The sequence below is a fragment of the Pterocles gutturalis genome, unplaced genomic scaffold (assembly GCF_000699245.1).
Source record: "Pterocles gutturalis isolate BGI_N339 unplaced genomic scaffold, ASM69924v1 scaffold22322, whole genome shotgun sequence".
In the NCBI taxonomy this organism is placed as follows: domain Eukaryota; kingdom Metazoa; phylum Chordata; class Aves; order Pterocliformes; family Pteroclidae; genus Pterocles; species Pterocles gutturalis.
The window spans coordinates 250-19778 of record NW_010113355.1 but is presented as its reverse complement, the minus strand read 5'-3'; the positions used below and the strand labels follow the sequence as shown (position 1 = coordinate 19778).

Here is a 19529-nt window from a genome sequence, read left to right as displayed (position 1 = left end):
CACTCGGACTGTTATCTCCGTTCCCTGAGTGTGGTTTCGGGACTCTCCCTGCTCTGGTAGTCGTGGTCAGGGGGTGGAGGGTCAGTATCAGTGTGTATAAGTTATTTGTATACACTATTATTTTCAATATTATTTTAATTTAGTTATTAAATTGTTCTTATCTCAACCCACACATCCTCCTTCCCCCTTTTTTTCCCCCATCCTCGGGAGGGGGAAGAGTGAGGGAATGGGTTGTACGGGGTTGGCTCCCAGCCCAGGGTAAACCCATCACAAACAGCCTTCCCCCCCCCACGGGATGGGCCCAGGGAAACAGCCTTCCCTCCCCGAGAGACGGGCCAGGAAGAGCTATGAGATAGTTTTATTTGAACGACATAAAAAGGAGAGGGAGCAGCTGTCACAGCCTGGTGTCACCTCTCTGCCACCACGACAGGGACGGGGTGGGCACTGTGAAACTCTCCAGTGCGGGGACAAAGCACTGTGTAAAATCAGAGCTTAAAAACACTGTTATTGTACAGACAGAGCCCCAGAGAGAGCTGCACTGCAGAGAACACAAAAGCTGCTGTAGTGAACATGATCCCTAGTCTGCTGCCAGAGAAAGAAGCGGTGCCCATGGGGGCTGGGAGTCAGGACAGTCCTGGAAAAGGCCGTTTATCCGACAGACGCCATGATCACATCCACGGGGAGCTCCTCGCTGCTGCGGGCAGTGACCTGCATCGTCACGGTGTCAGTCAGGACGAGACGAGACCGGACCAGGAGGTCATGGCCGCCCCGGAACACACCTGGAAGGGAGAGCGGGAGGAAGGCATGAGCGCTCCCCTGTAAGCCGGAAAATGAACACTACTGCCTGGCAAGGGCAGGTTTCCCACAGGTAGTCTGTCAAATCCCAGTACTGGGCCAGGAGAGAGCCTGAAGCAGCACATTTCTCTTTCATTATAACGTACCTGGGACTCCTGCTACTGTAAAACTCACACAAGCCAAGTCTGAAATAAACAGCAGCTGAGGAAGGGTCCAGGCAATCCTCCAGTGACAAGCAGAGCTCCCGTGCACACCCATTTTGCTGTGCTTTCCCCCACAGGCTCACTCCAAACCAGGATGCCCCAGATCACGAAGGCAGCAAGTTCCACCCAGGTGAGCCTTGGGCTGATCCCAACATCCCCCCGCCACAGCCCCCTCCCTGAGCCCAACACCAGCTGCTCTGCACTTGCAGAGACAGAAACCAGGGCAAGAACAAGCCTACAAATCCCACCCGGAGCGCAGTGGGCTCCGTCAGAAACTCCTGCTCCGATTGTCAGCAGGCAGCTCTGTGCGACCTCCCAGAGAGCTGCTCCTCAAGCAGAGACCTCCCCCCACAGCTCACCGGCCAGGTACAGCGTGTGGGAGTTCTTGTTGTCCGGCACTTTGTCTGACCGCTCGCAGGGCTGCATCCCCAGGAACTTCACAATGTTACTAACAGCCTCTGTTAAGAAAAAAGTAAATAAAACAGGCTCCATGTCACAGGTATCTTCACAGGGACCCACAGAGAGCATCTAAAGGTGACTCAAGCCCTCCCTGCACCTTAAGGTCCATGTTCCTTGTCCTGAGGGACACACATTAGCCAGTACTGTGTTTTTGGAGGCCACCAGGGAGGAAAAAGCAACACACAAAACCCCCACGGCCACACCGCAGCTCTGTTATCTGATGCAGCAAAGGTGCAACAGCAGCAGGAGGGTGCATGAGTCACACAACGGAAGGAGGAGAGTGCGGCTGGCTGCACACTCACTGCACAGCCCCACCAGCCTGCTCGCTTCTCTGGGGATAGATGCAGATGGAAGGAGACACAGGTCTTCAGGAGGAATCTGAAAAGGCCTCAGGAAAGGTATTTCAAGCCCAAGGTGCTGTGCAAGGAAGCAGAGAGATGTCTGTGGGACAAGGACACCCTTCTAAGCCATCAAAAGGACCGAGTTTTTACAGGCTTCTCAGAAACAAGAGGAGTCTTTAATACAAGATGAAAGAAAACAGGGCTTACACCACAAGCCTGCGCACTAACCTCATGTCTTCTGCTCTTTGCATCTTATTAGTCTTGTGTCCTAAGGTCAGAGAATCTCCTCCCTTCACAGAAGGGAAGTGGGAGCTCACAGCTGAACTATGGTCTGTCTGCTTGGGAGGGCAGAGTGCGAGAGCAAAGCAAGATGTTCTGCCTCCCACAATCCAGCTTGGTCCCCACAGGGCCCAGAATACTCCTTTGGTTTTTTGAAACCTGAACTAACTTGTTATCACAGTAACTGTAGCTCCGCATTTAACAGCTGCAGTGAAACAGCTTGTGAAGCGTTTTGCCCCATTCGCCTTGCTGTGAAAGATCTGAAGTGAGCCAGACTGCGCCTCCAGACCCTGCCTGCTGCAGGGGAGGAATGCTGGGAGCTCTGCTGGGCTCAGACACCCCCTTACCTTCAAGGGTTTTAATAGCAGATAAAGTAAAGGTCTCTTCCTTTTCATATTCATCACCCACTTCATCCCAGGCTGCTCCAAAGTTTGGCTTCAGAACTCGCTGGATGTGATCAGCCACCGTTACCTCCAGGTCTTCAAGCTGGTGGTAGAAGAGGTTCAAGTCAAACATGGTTGTTCCTAACGCTGCTCTCTCCAGAGGGAGCTTTCAACTGGATTCCCTGAGATCAGGTGAATGCAGGAGACAGGCTCCACTTCCACTCACAAACACGTCAGAGCAAGCCCTACCCCTTCTGATTTCCTCGTGCAAACAACACTTGGCTGAGCAACCGCTTGGCCTGGGAAAAGCCCTGGTCGTGCCATTCCCAGGGTTTTCAAAGCAGGTTCCTCTTCTGAGCACAGCCCTCAGCCTGACAGAGATCACAGCACTGCACAAATGTCCAGAACAGGGGACAAAAGCTAAGAAATAGCTGCTGGTGCTCACACAGATGGAGGGTTCCTTAAAATGCATGTAAACTTGTGTTTTGCCTTTCTGGCCCACTGTTTTGTAGGCTGGTAAAGTACAGTGAGACACTGTCAGACACGTGCTGTCACCTAAGGCTGCATGCTGGGCGAGCTGAACTGCTGCTGTGACCATGTCTGTGCAAGGCAGAACCCAGCCTGTCCCTCCAGAGCACGTATCAAAGAGCAGGCAGTGCCAGAGCTGGCCAGACACCAGCCTGTATTTCATATCACTGCAGGAAAGTATCTCCTCTTGATTCTAGTTGAAACACATGGATGAGTTTGTTTAAATATCACTCAGACACTGTGGTGACTGGTGGGAAGCAGAGAGAGGGGTTAACCTTGCACGTTCCCCTGGGAAAAACCCTCCCGGGAGGACACTGTGTCCTCAGTGACTCACTGCAGAGTGACTCTGATCAGATTCTAAGCATGACAGGCGACGCATAGAAAACAGCCTCTGGAGCTAACAGGCAAGCTGAGGCTGTGTCACAACACCCCTTCCTCTCCAGAGGGTAAACATCACCCTCTGCGAGCCAGTCCCGGTTTCTGACCAAGCAAAAGTTCAGCTTCTGTTGTGCCTGGAAACAGCAGAGCCTGATCCAGAGGCACTTCTGCAGCATCAGTGCTTTCATCGGTCTGAGTGCTGGAGAGAGGAATGCCTCACCTGCCCTGGAGCAAGAACAAGGATGGCAATCTGCCTGGATCAGGCAGGCCCGAGGCAATTAACTGTGCCACCGAGGAGAGCAGCTCATGAAGAGCAAAAGATGGCCAACGGCCCTCTGTCTCCACAAACCTGACTGTGCGACCTCCGGAACCCATTGGACACAGGCAGCAAAGCCTGGAGGACACACCAGGGTCCTCCAAAACATAAGTGTCCTGCACAGCCAGGCGTCTGCCTGGACAGAAACAGAAGGATTCTCTAAATGAGACAAAGCAAGCTCTCCAAACCCACCTCTGCATCCCAGGACAGACACCCCAGAGACAGCAAGAACTCCCTCTTCATGCGATGCTGCCCACATCGGTGTCAGTGCTCACACAGCTGCTTGCAGATCACAAAAACCCTCAGAACGACCACAATTTCTGTGATCAGGTACATGCCCAGCTCCTTACCACGTACTCATCCTCGTAACCCTCGTCGTCTGTCTCCCCTGTGTTGGGATCACAGTCTTTGACGGTGAACTTCATCATGCAGCTGAAGGTGCAGGCCACTGCAGAGAGGGGAGCAAAGGCAGAGCTCACATCACCACCAGACCCGCACGCCCCTGCAGCAGGAGGGCACTGGGAACCTTGGGGCAGGAGGGTTCTCCCCCTCTGTCAGCAGCACAGGCACAGCCAGTGACCTGGAGAGGGCTCAGCAACTGCTTCTGTCTTTCCAGGACAACGTATTTTACTTGTAATATTAAGTCCAGCAAACAGCGATACAGGCCGGTTCACGACAGTTGTACAAGACCATAATCCTCAGATCAAGTGCTGCTACTGATGAACCTCAAGCTGCGTTGGGAATACGAACAAAACGTACCACCAGCACCTCATGAAGGGGCAAGATCCTTATCTAGAGGTGGTTTCACGTGCCTCTGGAATGAAACCACCTTGCACTGCGCCATGGCAGCTGATTAATACCGCTTGGCTGGGAGAGGAAGATGACTCATCCCCGGGAAGACAGGCACTGCTGGGCGAGCAGCAGCCACACACACCACTGAGCAGTCCCAGAAAAAACAGGGAGACCAAAGCCTGGTGCGTGTTCCGGACAGTGACAAACGAGGGGATGTTCAGTTCAAACAGACATCCCTGAAATTCTACTGGTTTGTCTGAAATACCTTTTGCTACTCGGAGCATCTGGGCACTCACAGCACTCCCCACAGACTAACACAGACAGGCCAAAGGACAGGCCAGGGTGGACGGGAGATAACTCAGCAGAAGGCTGAATGCTCATTTGCCAGCTCTCACAGCCTGACGTGAGAATGCTACAGCTCAGGGGAACCAGGAGAGGAGAAGGGAGGCCTGACAGCCCCCAGACAGCAAAGAGAAGCCATGCTCAGCATCGCTCAGGGCTGCGCCCACACACAGGCTATAAATATCTGGCTCGAATGCAAGGTAGAATGTGTGGGGGTGAGCAATACGGCATGCTTCGTTTGGGGGATGTCAGGAAAACACAGAGGGCAAACTGTTTACCTGCTGTTGGATCTTCTTCAGACAGTGCCACCAGCGTGTAGCAGGTGCCCGGCTGGTTGTACACCAGGGTTTTGGCAGGTACGTAGCCAATGACCTCATACCCCTCTGTTGGCTCCATCTGCACCGTGACATTCTCCAGGATCTGATCGTTCAGGGTGTTCGTGCAGTCAAACTAAACAGGGAAGGGGAGAGCAGACGCAGCCTGAAGCCACTAGCTATAGATCTCATAGCAGGCTCACTTCAGGCAGAGCGGGAGCGCAGTGTCAACCTGCGAACCCCCAGCTCTTTGTGTTCCAGCAGTGCACCTTGCTACCCACTGGCCAGTCATAGAGCTCGTGCATTCCAGTTTAGAAGCAGCTATGACTAAAAACTACTCATTTACATGCTTTAAGGGGCAAACTAAAACCCTGCAGGGGACTCCTTCTAAGGAAACAACATTTAAAATGAACACAACTATCCAATGCCTCCCCTCTGCGACCCGGGCAGGAGCACAGATTCAGCTCAGGCAGGGATGTGTCAGCTGCTGCCTGTTTCATTTCAGAAGTCAGCATGGAACTTTTTCCTCTAAATGTACCTTGTCCTTTCTCCCTGGATGGCAATTCCCAGGTTAACTCTTTTCTGTATGGAGGCGTGAGTGCTGTGCTGCCTGCATCTTCTCACTTGATGCCACAGGGACACAGTGCCCCACAGCAGACGGGAAGATGATCCTTTGCGCAGCTCAAACTAGGGGTAGTTTCATCAAGTTTCAGCAAGCTCTGTCATTTCAGAAAGTCTAAAATTGCTGATTAGACTTGGTTCCAGCTGCAGTGACAAGTCACTTAACTTCATACATGTGGTGGATGAACAACAGAACCAAAGATCAAGCCCTGTGAGGGCTGTGTAAGCAGTTCTGAGCTTTTGCAGAAGGAGTTGGCTAAGGACAGAACACTGCTGCTCACAAGCTAGTGTAGGACTCGCCGTGCCTTGAACTGCCCAAGGGCCAGGCAAAGATGCTGGCACATGGATTATAACATCAGCAGGGCCACGATGTACAGAAACGAGCCCCTGTACTCCACAGGCTAAAACAAAACGTAGGGGATGAAGAGCTCTCCCTCACCATGCCCCTTTCTCGGGTTCCCTTTTCAGCCCCTCAGATAAAGCTTCACTCTTTTTTGTCCAAACCACGTGTTTGGGGACCCTGAGGGAAGAACTCAGCTCCCCTTGGCAAACGCTAGGTGAGAACAGCCCCACCTAGTGCTTGTCAGATTTATTCTGACTGTGTAAGCATTGTTCAGACACAGACATACACACATGCTCCCTCCTTAATTTTTTCTGGGGCTCTGCTGCCCTGGCTGAGAAACTAAGGACTCCTCCTTGCAGTGACGTGCTTTGAACATCGATAACCCTGGGCTATTTCTTTCCAGTGGAGCTTTTAACTGGTCAGGAGCTTATTTCCCAGTTCCCATTCAGCACCGCAGGCCATAGCTACCCACCTGGAACACCATGTGGCTGACAAACGTGTGCTTGGTGCAACGAACCACATACTCCGTTTCCAGCTCTGTCAGGGCAACAGGCTCTGGGGAAGACTTGAAGAGTGGACCCAGTCCCCGAAACTCTGGGATTGCCCCGAGTTGTTCTGAAACAGAGGACACAGAAGCCATTGCCTTCCCCAGCCCACGCTAACGTGTCAGCAGTTTCAAAGCCCTCATTTGAGCTGACAGAAGGCGTTGCAGCAAGGAAATATCCATCAAACATCCACAAATGCTCACTAGGGACTTTAATTTTAAAGGCAGAGTCACCCTTTGCCCACATCTACTGCAACCTAGACAGACAGGACGCCAGACACCCCCACCCCCAGGAGTGAACAGCAGACTTCAAGCTGGGAGCCCAAGTCGCTCTCTGAAGGGAGATGGGGAAAAAGCTAGAGGGGCTACCAGCTCAGCAAGAGGGTACTATTTTGTTCTCACACACAGGCCTTTCATAGTTTACCTTGAAATATTTCTTGACGTGTTGCTGCCACCTTCTCTGGCTGTTTGACTACAGCAACAGGAGTGTTTTCTGCAGGAGAAAAAGAAAAAACCACAAACATAAAAACCCCCAAAATGTTTGAAGGTGAAGAGTAAGAAATAACTAAACAGATTGTCTGGAGAGGGATTTGACTAAGGAAAGGAAGGAGCTCATCTCTCATCTTGCTATGGACTAAACGCTGTATTTAGCTGCTTACACACCTCTGGAACTGCAGCAGCTCCAATGGGTATCACCACCTGCTGCTGTGATTAGCAGTTGGACTAAACCGAAACACTCATGTGGGAGCAACCAGATTTGCTGGACCTAGTCTCTACAGAAGATGTAATCCCACTAAATTCACACAGGATGCAGCTCAGCAATTCCCAGCAGGCCCAATGCAGTCTGTTGTCCAAGGGCTGGAGCTGCTAGGGAATTACTAGTGGTCTGGACTAGCATTCGGGGACTGCTCCTCACCTGCTCTTTGCTCGATGATAGGAGCTGTTGCCAAAGGAACAGATTTCAAGTCAAAGGGTTTCTCAGAGGGCTCCAGGGTGTACTGATGCAAAGCCCTCTCCAGGCCAGGGATGGACACTGTCAAACCTGTGGACAGAAGGGACGGATCACTGAAACCACAGATGATGCCAGCTCTTTGTCACTTGTTAAACCAGCAAGGAGGTGCAGACTTGTTCTGAGGACTTCCCCCATTACCGTTCAGGATGTAGCCAGCGTTGAGGGCTTTCTGCTTCTGCTCCAGAACATTCAGGTAGAAGGTGGCTCTGTCTCTCACTTCATTGTCATCATCCATCACACACCTGAGAAGAAAGTGAAAACTTGCTTCAGGGCAAGGCAGCAGAGTCCACACAACCAAATCCAGGTGACTAAGTGACCTTACAGGGCCAGGAAGAACATGCCATAGAAGACAACCAGCAATCTACTAGCAATTGTATTGGACAAGCAACCATCCACCACACTTGGCTTCTCATGTCCACTTTGGGGAGCTGAATGCAGCAGTAATCCCATCACCACTGCACCTTCTAAGACCCACAGCTAGAAGAGACCAGACATGCACCGGGATGCTAACGAGCTCTCGAGAGAACAAGGACTTTCATCCAGGATGTTGAGAAACTCTGAGGTACAACTCACCTTTTCAGTAACACCAAGATACTGGGTAACATCTCCTCATTCTGGGCTCCAAACTTGGCCAGGGCACTTACAGCACCTGTACCACAAGTCATGAAAACAGAATTAGAAGGTAAAGAAATTACCTGAAGTTTCCTCCATTTCCTGGCCCTGTTCAAATGCCGTGTCAGAGACACTAGCACTAGCATAAAGCATTACTGTGAGTAGAAAGTGGCAGATGTGCTACAGTGAAGTGCCTGCAAATCTCCTCCATCCAGTTTCAGAGTCACTGCAGCTTCCTCCCCATTTCCCAGCTGCAGGTCACTTCTTCCATCAATATTACTGCAAGATCTTTGCTGTGTAAGATCTGCTCAGGACTAGAGCGAACCACAATCCTCAAAAGCAGAGGTGTCCCTGCACTATATTTCCTTGAAGATCTGTCACAAGGCAGACAGCTTTCCAGGTCTGTGTCTTACCTGCCCGGACTTCTTCATGCTCCAGGACAACCCTGTTGTAGATGAAGCGAATGTATTTGGAGGGGTTATTGGTTTTGGGCCCTTCCTGCCCCAAGAGGTGGAGGATCCGAGTGGCCAGCACCGTGAACTCGCAGTCCTCGATGAATTCACAGAGGTGAGAGAGCCCTGTCTCTTTGCTCTCTGAGTTCTCCTCAATGATGCTGATGATGCAGTCCACAATGGCTCGCTTGTATTCAAAGCCACCCTAGGGAGCAAAGGGAATTGCTCAGCTAGAAATTTTAAAGTATTTTAGAGGCTCTGAACTAGCCAGACAGGAAGAAAAGTTCCTTCAAAAAGGTCACTCGCACTCAGTGCTTTTAATCCTTGTTTGAAAGGAGAAGGGCAGTAATGCCACCCTCACTTTTGACCCTCTTTACACCCAGAGGACCAGCCAATATTCAAGCTCTCTTGCCAGCCCCCTTCAGAATGGCTGCGATGAAGAAAACAACCCAAATCCTAAAGAGAGTAAAAGAATCCATCTGCCTGAAGGGTGTATATCTCCTTCAAAATCCTCTGCTGATAGAATTAGTGCATAAGAACAGCCATATGGGAGGAGAAAAAACCCAACCCTCTCTGCTTTAGCACCAGACATCTGAGGATGAATCACAAGATAAATATATTAAGGAGCATATCTGCCACAGCAGGAGGCAGCAAACAGCCCCATTAGTGCGGGAAGACAGGCAATCAATACCTCCCCGGGCACACCCCAGGACCTGACATGCCATTAATGCCTGGCTATCTTCAGACATCACTTACTCGTGTCCTCAATACACACTGAGGGATTACACTGCACACTTTCCTTCGCCAATTACGTGCACCGTGCTGGGGATTTGGGGGATCTTTCTGGAGCTACTTTGGATGTAAAACAGAATGGTTTGAACTACAAAACCACATTCAAAATGATACCATCCACCACAGAAAATCTGGAAAAAGACAGTGGTCCATCTTTCACAGGAGCAAAAGGAGATGATCTGGTTTGTTCCCGAACGAGAGGCTGTAATTGGCACAAGGTGACATCAGAGCAAGCAGTGGTGCCAGCTGTGCTGCAGCATGTTAGCTCATTTAGAAATAGCCTCAAAGCCCTGTAAAGCTGTCTTTCTGCAATTCTGTCTGAATGCAGAGAATGGTCATAGGTACTCATGATCCCTTCACTGCCACAGCACAGAAAACCAAACAAAAGTGGTCCTATGTCATCAATCAATAGGTTGTTACTGAATCTTTGAGTACAAGACAAAACTTATTGGAATTTGCTGTCAAAGTATAAAAGAAAGCTGGTTCAAACATGAAACACACACAGACTGCCAACAGATCTGCTGCCTGCATTTGCTTTGAGAGTTAACAAACCCCCAGAAAAATCAAAGAATGAAAACCACATTAAAAATATGCCTTGCAGTACTCATTTAACTGCTGTGCACAGCTGGCCACTTCTGCCAGCCAGACTGCAAACCTTTTAGAGAGAAGCTCTGACTGCACAGCACTGCACCATCAGTAAAAGCCTGACAGGGGCCACTGCGCAGCCCTGCAGTTCACACGTACAAACAAGGAGCACAAAGTACTTGTCCTACAAACTTACCTCTTCCCGAAGCATAGTAAAGAGAAAGTTCATGAGGACGGCGTGCTTGCGAGGGTACTTCTGACACAGTGCATTGATGGCCTGCACCACTACCACCTGGAGGAAAATGAAGGCAAGTAAAAAAGGGTATTGTCTCACCAGGCAGGAAAAAATAGTTGAATTGTGTCGATTTTGTGCTGGTCCCTAGCCTGGAAACTACAGTTTTGCCTTTATGTATCCAACAAATGCAGTTGCAGGAGGTACAATCCCAGGAATGGGAAGAGATTGATCTTTATGCACTGGCCAGCCCCTAGCAAAAGTCCACACCCACTGGAAAGAAGAAAAAGAGATTTAATTCTCAACGGCCATCTCTCTAGAAGAGAGCATGTGACTTTGGAACTGGGTGCTGTACAACCGAGGTATGGCTCAGGCCAATAGCCTCAGATTCTTTCTCTTCCCTACCAATACTCTGCAGCCCAGCTCCTGGAAGCAGCTCCACACAGCTTTCAGAGTGCCCACAAAAACATGCACAAAGACCAAGGGCATTCTTCAGGAACCCGCGTGTCCCTCTGCCTCCCACTTCCTTACTTTGAACTCATCGGAGATTTCTGACATGAAAGAGGAGATCTGCTTCATGAGTCGGTCAATGCTGCTCTCGCTGCCGGTTTTCAGCAGCGTGGTGATGGCCAGGGTGGCTATGCTGCGGTTGGAGTCCGTCACAAGGTTCTCCAGGTCTAGGTTACAGGCAGTCACAGCGGATGGGTGCTTCATGGCCACCTAGAGCAGAGAAGGAAGAGTGGAAATCATTCGAGATGCAGAAGGGTGAGCTGGCAAAACCCACCAGGTCTCTATAAGCTCTCTCTCCTTCCTGTCAAAATAAATGCTACAGACTGTACGTGACAGTCACCTCAGACAAGCAGCTAATCTGAGGTTAAAGTAACAAGCTCTTTCTTCCTGCAGAATTGCATCTCTTGCTGGAAGAGAAGCAGTAGTAATAAACAATCTTGTACTATTTTTAACTCTCTCATTCTCCTCTATATATTAAGAAAAGAAAGCTATGAACGCCCAAAAAAACTCAACAGAACAGCCTTGTGGGTGGAAGCACAGCACTTACCAGACACTGCCATTCCGTCTTTTTCTTTTTTACAGTTTACAAGGTCAAGGGAAAAGCTGGAGCAAAGATTGCCATGGAGCAGGCAGGAAGCAGCACCAGGGTTTGATCGCTGTTTTACGCGGAGCTCCTTCACCACAGGAGCTCAGAAGGGAAAGCAGTAACATGTAAGACCAGTGACACTCTTATAGAGACCTGTGAAAATGATTGGGTTTTTTTTTCCCTTTCTGTAAAGTGTTCTTTGAGGTTTTATTCCATTCAGAAAGCAATGAAATGTAAGCCTGTAGCCCAGGGTAGAGATAATTCATGCAAAACCATCACATAATCTGGCTCCCTTTCTCTTCTGAAGCCTGCACTTCCCTGCACATGAGAAACTATTACAGCTCCCAAGAGACCAGTCCCTACCTTGTTGAGGGTACGGACGGCTGCGTATCTCAGAGCTGCTTTCGGGGAGCTGCAGAACAGCTGCAAAACTGCAAGGAGGGAAAACCAACAAAGGCAGATGTTTAGGCAATCTATTATTGAGAAGTGTTTTGTACCTAAAGCAAAGAGCTTCAATGAAAAGAAAGCTGCAAGCACAGGATAACTAGAAGCATGCTTAAGAAGCAACTGAATTTACCAGCTTCCTCCCTCCCTGTTGTCCCCTTTGCCACACATCCTTCCTGACAACTAGCTCTTACTCACCTCCCTCTTTCTCCACGGTGCTGCTATCCTTTGCTCCTCGTGACAGCCAATTTCATCACCTTGTCATCTTTCCTATTAAGTCAATTTGAGCTGCTGTTCTCCATTTCTATGCAAACCCTGCTCCTTTCCCACGGCTGGCCCATGAAGGGCACCCTCCCTGTGCAGAGAGGCAACACAGCCTCCCTCCCTGCCAACAGCTCCAGCTCAGGAGAACCTTTGGACTGGACTGAGCTGGACAGGCAAGACCCCAGCGCCTTGGCTTCTCACAGTTACACTCAGCCTACAGCAGGGAGATTTACCAGTTAGAATTCTGCCCTGTTTGACACACAAAAAATACCCCTCCAGTAACCTACACCTGAACACACCAAACAAGTACCTGCACAAGAGCAAAGCTATTCACAAACACCTCTCAGCAGCAGCATAAAAACCCAAAGGGTACAGCAGCATTACAAGCCTGACACTACAAAGGTCCTTGTTTCTTTGGGTCATCAGCAGGTGTCACCTCTGCAGGCCCACAGTCCCCTTGCCATTGCCACGAGGGCCACATTTACCCGAGACGGCCGGAGCCAGCTCTTTGGCAGTGCAGTTGGGCAGGTTAACGATGGCAGACGCAGCTTCGTAGACCACCATCTCATGCTTGTTTCTGAGGCAGCTCTCGATGAAATCAAACAGGGGGCTGTCACGGCTAAGGGACAAAAATAGACAAGAATGAATGAGAAAAAAGGTGCTAAGAGAAATGAAGAATCCAGCAACAGAAATGGGCAGGTCCCATAGCCCACGGAAAGGTACAAGCAGCCATAAACCCACTGCCCCCAGATTTTGCAGTGGTCATTATACTGTACTGCCAGCATGCTTGGGTCGGAAGTCAAGCTGCTTCCTGAGAAGACACCCTCTGCTTTCCAGGCTAAAGGAAATCTCCCTCAGCCCTCACACAGTGAGAGCTGACTGTACATACCACAAGTCTTATCCACCAGGAAGCCACACAGCATACCTGGTAGCCAAACAATTACGGAAGACAGAGAAAAATCAGTAGAATATCTTAATAAAGAACAGCTATGCAAAACAGCCCAGAGAAACAAGAAGGTATCTGATGTGGAATGCTCACAGACAAGACTCACAGAAGCCATCTCATAACAACTATGAAAGTGTCCTGTATTTTCTGTGCTGCCTTTTACCTAACCATAAGAGGGCAGAAGCTGCATGCTGTTCTTCAAAGCCAGAAATAATTGCCCTCATGAGATGGCAAGTGAGCCTGCAAGAGGAGACGCAAGCAGGACATGAGGAGGTTCTTCCAGCAGGCAAAGGAGCCACCTCACCTGCCAGCCTCCTCCTCCAGCAGCTTGCTGGCAATTCGAATCATCATGCAGTAGGCAAACGGGGACTTGAGGCCATGGCGTGTGAACTTGCTGAGCATCTTGTTGACTGCCAGGCGGTCATTCTTCCGCACGTGGTACAGCAAGCCCAGAGCATGATACTGTGCAGGAAAAGAGACTGCCACAAGCCCGCGGTGTGTTCTTTCCACTTTTATCCCCTCTGTTGCCCAGAGGTGCCTGTCTGAGCTCTAGCAGTTTGCTCCACTCCCAGCTGCTGCTTGCTATTCCCCGTGCTGGTGGTGGGTTTCCTACCTGCACCATGATGTTGTCACTGGAAGCTGCCTCCTGAGCCTCGTTGACCCAGCGTTTCACCACATCATAACTGGTCTTCAGCAGGTGCTGTGGGGAGACACAGCCGCAGACAACCCGTGAGACAAGGACAGATGAGGCTTTGGGAATCACAGCTCATTTTAAGAAGCAATGAGCTTCCCCATGAGGGTGCTGACAGCAGCAGCTTCTAGAAGACCAAAAGATCAGCATGCAGAGACCTGGCCATGACGGCTGCGCCCTCCAGAGGTCAATGATCTCCCACAAAGTCAGCACCAGTCCCTCAGTTCACAAAGAGGGGAACAGCAACAGCGAAACCCTGACACTCCCAAGATGTCCAGTCCCACTGCAGATGACTGCTTCCCAGCTTGACTGTCCCTCAGGCCCACCCTGCAGGGAGTACGTACCAAGGAGGACACCAGAGCAGAGCTGGATACACTTGGCACTTTGTCAACAATCGCCTGCTTCATGTAGCGCTCGATGGCCTGCAACATGGTGCTCTGCAGGGAAAGGGAAACAACAGCTGATAAGGAAAAGCCATTTGGAGTGTGAAAGGGGAGATGCAAAGGCGTGAAAAGCAGAGTGGAAGGTGGGATGGGGCAAAGCAGGGAAAGGTGAAGGGCCTAGGGCTGCCCCAAGGGAAAAGCAGCACTTACATCAGTGATCTGACAGAGCGCTCTCACGGCAGGGCCTCGGTAGTTGTCATCCTTCCCAGTCATGTCTTTGGTTAAGCTGTTTGGAAACAGGGAGCTCTCAGTGCTGCACTCCTGAGCCAGCAGCTCACGGGTGCACACACAGTGCATGCAGAGCAGCAGGCAGCAGCATCACAGCTGAATGCCAAGCAGGCAACTGCAGGGCTCGGGCAGGTCCCACTGGGGTGGGAAGGCAGGAGGAAAGGATCAGCACTCGGGTTCCAAGCCCATCAGCAGGCTGTACGGGCTCCTGATCACCACGCGAGGCTGGAGTACACACATGTACCCCCAAGACATTTGCCTTCCTTACTGAATGCTCACTCCTGCCTTTTCCCCAGGGCCCTGGGCAGTGTGAGACCACCTGAGGGGACAGGAGTCCATCACACAGCACCTGGGCCTGGCTTCTGCCTGTCGCACGGCCTCGGCCCTCAGCAGACCCCACACCCTCTGGCTCCTGTCTCTGCACACTGCACAGGCCTTTCAGGGGGATGATCAGCAATTCAGGAGGGACTCTCAGAGGGGATTTTTGTTCCCCAGTGAAGTTGCATCCTGTGCTGCTGCAGGAGTACTAAATCCTTGTCTACCTGTTGAAAGCCTTGGGATTCATGCCAGAGATTTTCAAAAAGCTTCAAGGCATTCAGACAGGAAAGTAGGAGTTAACGAAACAGCCTTTTGCAAAAGGGGAACAAACAGCACTGCTGCCTTGTCAAGTAACCAAAAGAGACAATCCAAACACCCGTGGGCATGGGATATGGGACACTGGCACATTTCACACACAGCACCAGGACTTCAGTGTCTGAATTTTAATGGCCTCTTTTAAAGGAAAAAATCTTCCTCACCAAGGGCATTCCCTATCCTCACCCTGCTTAGGGACTACAGCTATCTCCAAAAGGCTGGACAGGCATTACTGGAGGACACGGGAATATAACAGTAAGAAAAGTGAAGTGACTGACCTGCTGGTAACAATGATTACATCTTCTGCAATAGAAGACATCTCTTTGATAGTCAGGTAACACATCCTGCGAAGAGTTGGCTGACAAGGAAAGAAGGAAGACAGGCATCAGCCAAGAGGATCATGAATGGGAAGGGATCTCAGTTTTCCCTGCTTCCATGATTTTATTGTGAAGATTAAGAACCTGATACCTTCAGAGAGCCCCAGTGCCTGAGTGTAAAAGATGTACAAAACCCATATTGATTAAGAAAACACCTGCTCCTCTTATAAATCTCTCAATCTTAGAGTGAAGCCACAGAGATACCAGCTTTAGCTGGATCTACAGTTTTATCCTTCACTTGTCATTCACATGAACAAAAAAAGCTTGAAATCACCAGCTGAAGGCACCCTGTTGCTGCAAAAGCAAGAAAGCAAGCCATTTATCTCCCTGAGTCTGGGGATTTCTACAGCAGTCTCATGATTTTAATGTCTTGTGGTTTGGGAGACAACTAGTAATGCTACTACTGCTGTGGGCAGGTACTAATTTCTGGTCTCCTCCAGGATCTGTGCCTCAAGAACAGAGAACACTTCAGTCAGGCTGCTACAAGGTCTGGGAAGGGCTAAGAAGCTGATGTCTTGTTTCTAAACTTTCATCCTACTCTTCCCACTCAGATCAGGTAGCTCCAGGCCGGACAGAAAAGCTGATTGTATAAAAAGGCACATCTCAGTGCTGAAAGACACTGTTGACAACTTGTCCCACCAGATAAATAACAGCAGAAAAAAACAAGGAGACTTACATCGTTGGACTGGAACAGCTTGGTCATAGCAAAGAAGGATTCGGTAGCTTCCGTGACACCAAGGTGCTCCCCCTAGAAGACGTTTGGAAAGAAGGAAGGAAATCCCAGTTACCACAAGCAGCTTTGGGCCTGCTGCCGGTGCCTCCCTGTACAGGTGTCATTTTCTCTCCCTTACCTGGTTTATGAGATACAGGATCTTGGTGAGGATGTGAGCACATTTTCGTGGGTTTATGGGAGTCTCATTAAACACCCGTGCCTGGAAACAAAGCACAGCCAAGGACATTGACACCAGCGCACCCTCAGAAACACTGTCCTGTCTGGTCTTGGCCACCGATACAAAAAACAAATCGTGGGCGAGGTATGGCTTGATTCTTAATGACTTTGGATCAGATTTCTCCCCAATTCTTGTTAAACATGGTCCCCTTTTCAACAGCTGGTTCTACAGCCTCATCCTGGGATCGCAAATTCAAGTGCAATTAAGGTTTAAAGGCCACATCCTCATCACACTTTTACCCACACAAGTCTGGATCACGTGCGAGCTAAAACACTACTCTTCTGACAGACGTACGCGAGCTCTGCGTGGCTAGCGGGAGCCAAGAGCGTTCAGAGCATTGCAAGCGAACAGATCATGCTGAAACAACAGGGTCTGAGGATCGAGAAGTTTATCTGCTGTTGAACAGAAAGGCACTTTTCAGAGCAAAATCACAGACTATTCAATAGCCACTCACACCCTGCCCATTAACTTCGTAATCTACAAGAAATTTGGGGTGTCCAAGGCCAATTTCCCACCCCTCCTGTTTTAGGGTGAGCTTTCACAGATAGTTTTATTAATTTTATTACTATTTGTAGCTCACAGTCTTTAATTTGTTACAGAGACCATTTTGACCTTCTCCCTTTCTCCCTCCACCAATAAAATAAGAACTAATGGGAACATTGCTCATTTCTTTCAGAGCTAGCAGGACCGTAACAAACGCCTACTTCCATACTGAAGTGACCTACTCAAGAGAGGGAGAGACTCTGTCCCGAAAGGGGCATGCAAGGGAGAGTGCCTGGGGATTTACCTCTTGCAAGACTGCGCTCTTCTCCAGGTGCTGGAACGGGTTGGAACCCCCACCTGCAAAATAAAGAGAGTCAAAGTCTTTCCAGGGATAGCAACTTCCTAACCATTCCCCGGCTTTAAAAACAGACTGAGCATTTTGGGGCAACTTGTTCATGTACACCAATCAACCAGAGCTCCCTCCTTTAAGTGATATTAATCGGAGGTCTCCACAGCAGTTAGGGAAGGCAGAGCAGACAGGACATTCTTCAGCTTGTCCCTCCCTCCCAGAAGTAACTAGCCGTGAGCCGAGGCAGAGTGATTAGCTGTAGAGTAACTGTGCTCCACTGCTATCCCCACAGCCCCTGGGCTGGGAGCTTGCTGACAGTTACAGCATCAATGAGAAAGGCCCAGAAACAAAAGCTCAGACAAAAAGTGGCATCGCTTGCCAGACTGGTGAGTGAAGAGTGCTTTATCCCTCCCTTATAAACCAATCAGGAATCCACCAGGAAAGTATTTTTGGCTCTATCACTAATTAAGAGAACAAGACAGTGGACTAGAGAGTCTGGACACAGAGTAACTTTCATTGTTCCACTTAATAGAATAAATTATATTAAATAATTAAAAACCTCACCAATTAAGGATGAAATAATCAGAGGGAAAAGCACTATCATTCCGCATGGTCTCTATTAGCTCGCCTCCTAAGCATTTGTGAGCTGCAGCTTCTCAAAAGCTGCCAGTTATTGATAAGCAGGTTTTAATTAGTACCTATGTTCGGCCTGGCCAGGGGACAAAGTGCAGCTGTTTCCAGTGCTGTTCCAACGTTTAACGAGCCTGATCTGCTAGAAAGCACAGCTCCTGGGCCCACCTCTGACCTGACCTGGGCTTGGAGCATTCTGCTCTGCTGCCAGGAGCCTTTGCAGGAGTAAGCCTGAGATTTAGAGGCAAACACATCTGTACCCTGGCTCCTTCCCGGTTCACAAACTGCCCTCCTCTGGCTCAGGAGGATTTTGTACGGGCAGGAGGTGGCTGAACAAAGCACAGGCCCTTACGTGGGGCTGGAGGGAGAAGAAAACAAGGGGAAAGAATAAAAACAACATCTCTCTGAACCACTTCTAGTATGAATGTGTTCCAAAAATCCTTCCTATCAGCACAGTATTTCCATGGCCCAGCATGCCTACAACCCCTAAGTCAGCCATCAATAACACAGCATCGCCTCTTCATCTGTCATAGCCCCAAGGATCTTGAAATGCACTGCACGTGAGGTCTTGGTGCTCACAGCACCCTGCGTCAAAGTATTTTTCCATCAGAGGAGAACCAGACGCAGGGAAGGCAGAGGCTGCGTGTTCAGAAAGCTCCGAGTATTGGATGACTAACAACAATTTGTCCTGAATTGCAGAGAAAGAGTCACTGACCGAGCAAGGACCTCAGAACAACTGTATGCCCAAAACAACAACTCAAAGCACATTTCTGAGAGTCAGTGGAACCAGCTCATCCAAGGCTACCTAAACCACCCATGAAAAGCAGAGACACAGAAGCCAAATAAGCAGACACAGTCATCTCAACAAAAAGACTGTCCTGTTAGCCTCTACATATAAAGAACGGGTACACAAGGCTTATAAAGTCAGGGATGATGCGCTCCACCTAAGACTGAGAATGACAAACACTCAGGCTATACATTTTGAACGCACACACAATCCACAGGAGAAAGGCAGGTGCAGTAAATGCTAGGGATCTTAATTTGAGACAGAAGGAACAGGATGAGAAACCAAGGCAATAGTGAAGAAAAGATGTTGGGCAGCATGCAAGCAGCAGTGGCAGAAAGGAGAAGGGAGAACTCTTTGAGCTCCTGGTCTGAACAAAATCAACAGGAGTCAGCACCACAATCTAAGGAAGCGCATCTCCTGCCAGTCTTGGCCACAGGCAACGCAATACCTTGAAGCGTGCAGCAGGTGCCGGTGAAGAATAGCCCCAAAAATGAAAGCCAAGAGCAACTCCCCTCCAACAGCTGCTTCGCTAAATTCTCTGCTTATTAAGATGTCACTGGAGGCTTCGGACAAGGGAAACAAGGGCAAAGCATTTACTGCACATTAAAATAAAAAGCAAGCACAGTCACACAGAACAATCACCAAGATTCACAATCAATTCGCCTCAGGACACAGTGATCTGTTATGCACAACCACCTGTGTAGAAAGCTTGGTAGGAAGGTGAAAAAGATTCATGAGGCACGACTGTAAAAGTAAACACTGTCATATCTAGCCTCAACTGCACCTGAACTACACACCACGTAAAACATTAACCTCTTCCTTACTTCTTGGGCCTAAAGTTTTGCAAGGTGAAGTGATCACTGTGTTTCTTTGGTGCTCTCAGCC

At 49.6% G+C, this 19529-nt stretch overlaps 1 protein-coding gene across 1 annotated transcript; it reads right to left on the bottom strand.

The window, feature by feature from the left end:
- Positions 1–492: 492 nt before the first annotated feature.
- On the bottom strand, positions 493–17235 carry COPG1 (coatomer protein complex, subunit gamma 1; the record flags this gene model as incomplete). Its single annotated transcript, XM_010074465.1, has 23 exons — positions 493–779; positions 1358–1456; positions 2425–2563; positions 4033–4130; positions 5095–5266; positions 6567–6709; positions 7063–7131; positions 7555–7680; positions 7789–7892; positions 8224–8299; positions 8676–8919; positions 10288–10383; positions 10855–11043; positions 11783–11850; positions 12613–12746; positions 13378–13535; positions 13687–13773; positions 14109–14201; positions 14358–14433; positions 15347–15426; positions 16122–16193; positions 16297–16377; positions 17183–17235. Coding segments are annotated over 23 exons (2588 nt in total), but the record flags the coding sequence as incomplete, so codon positions are not given.
- Between the last annotated feature and the right edge of the window lie 2294 nt (positions 17236–19529).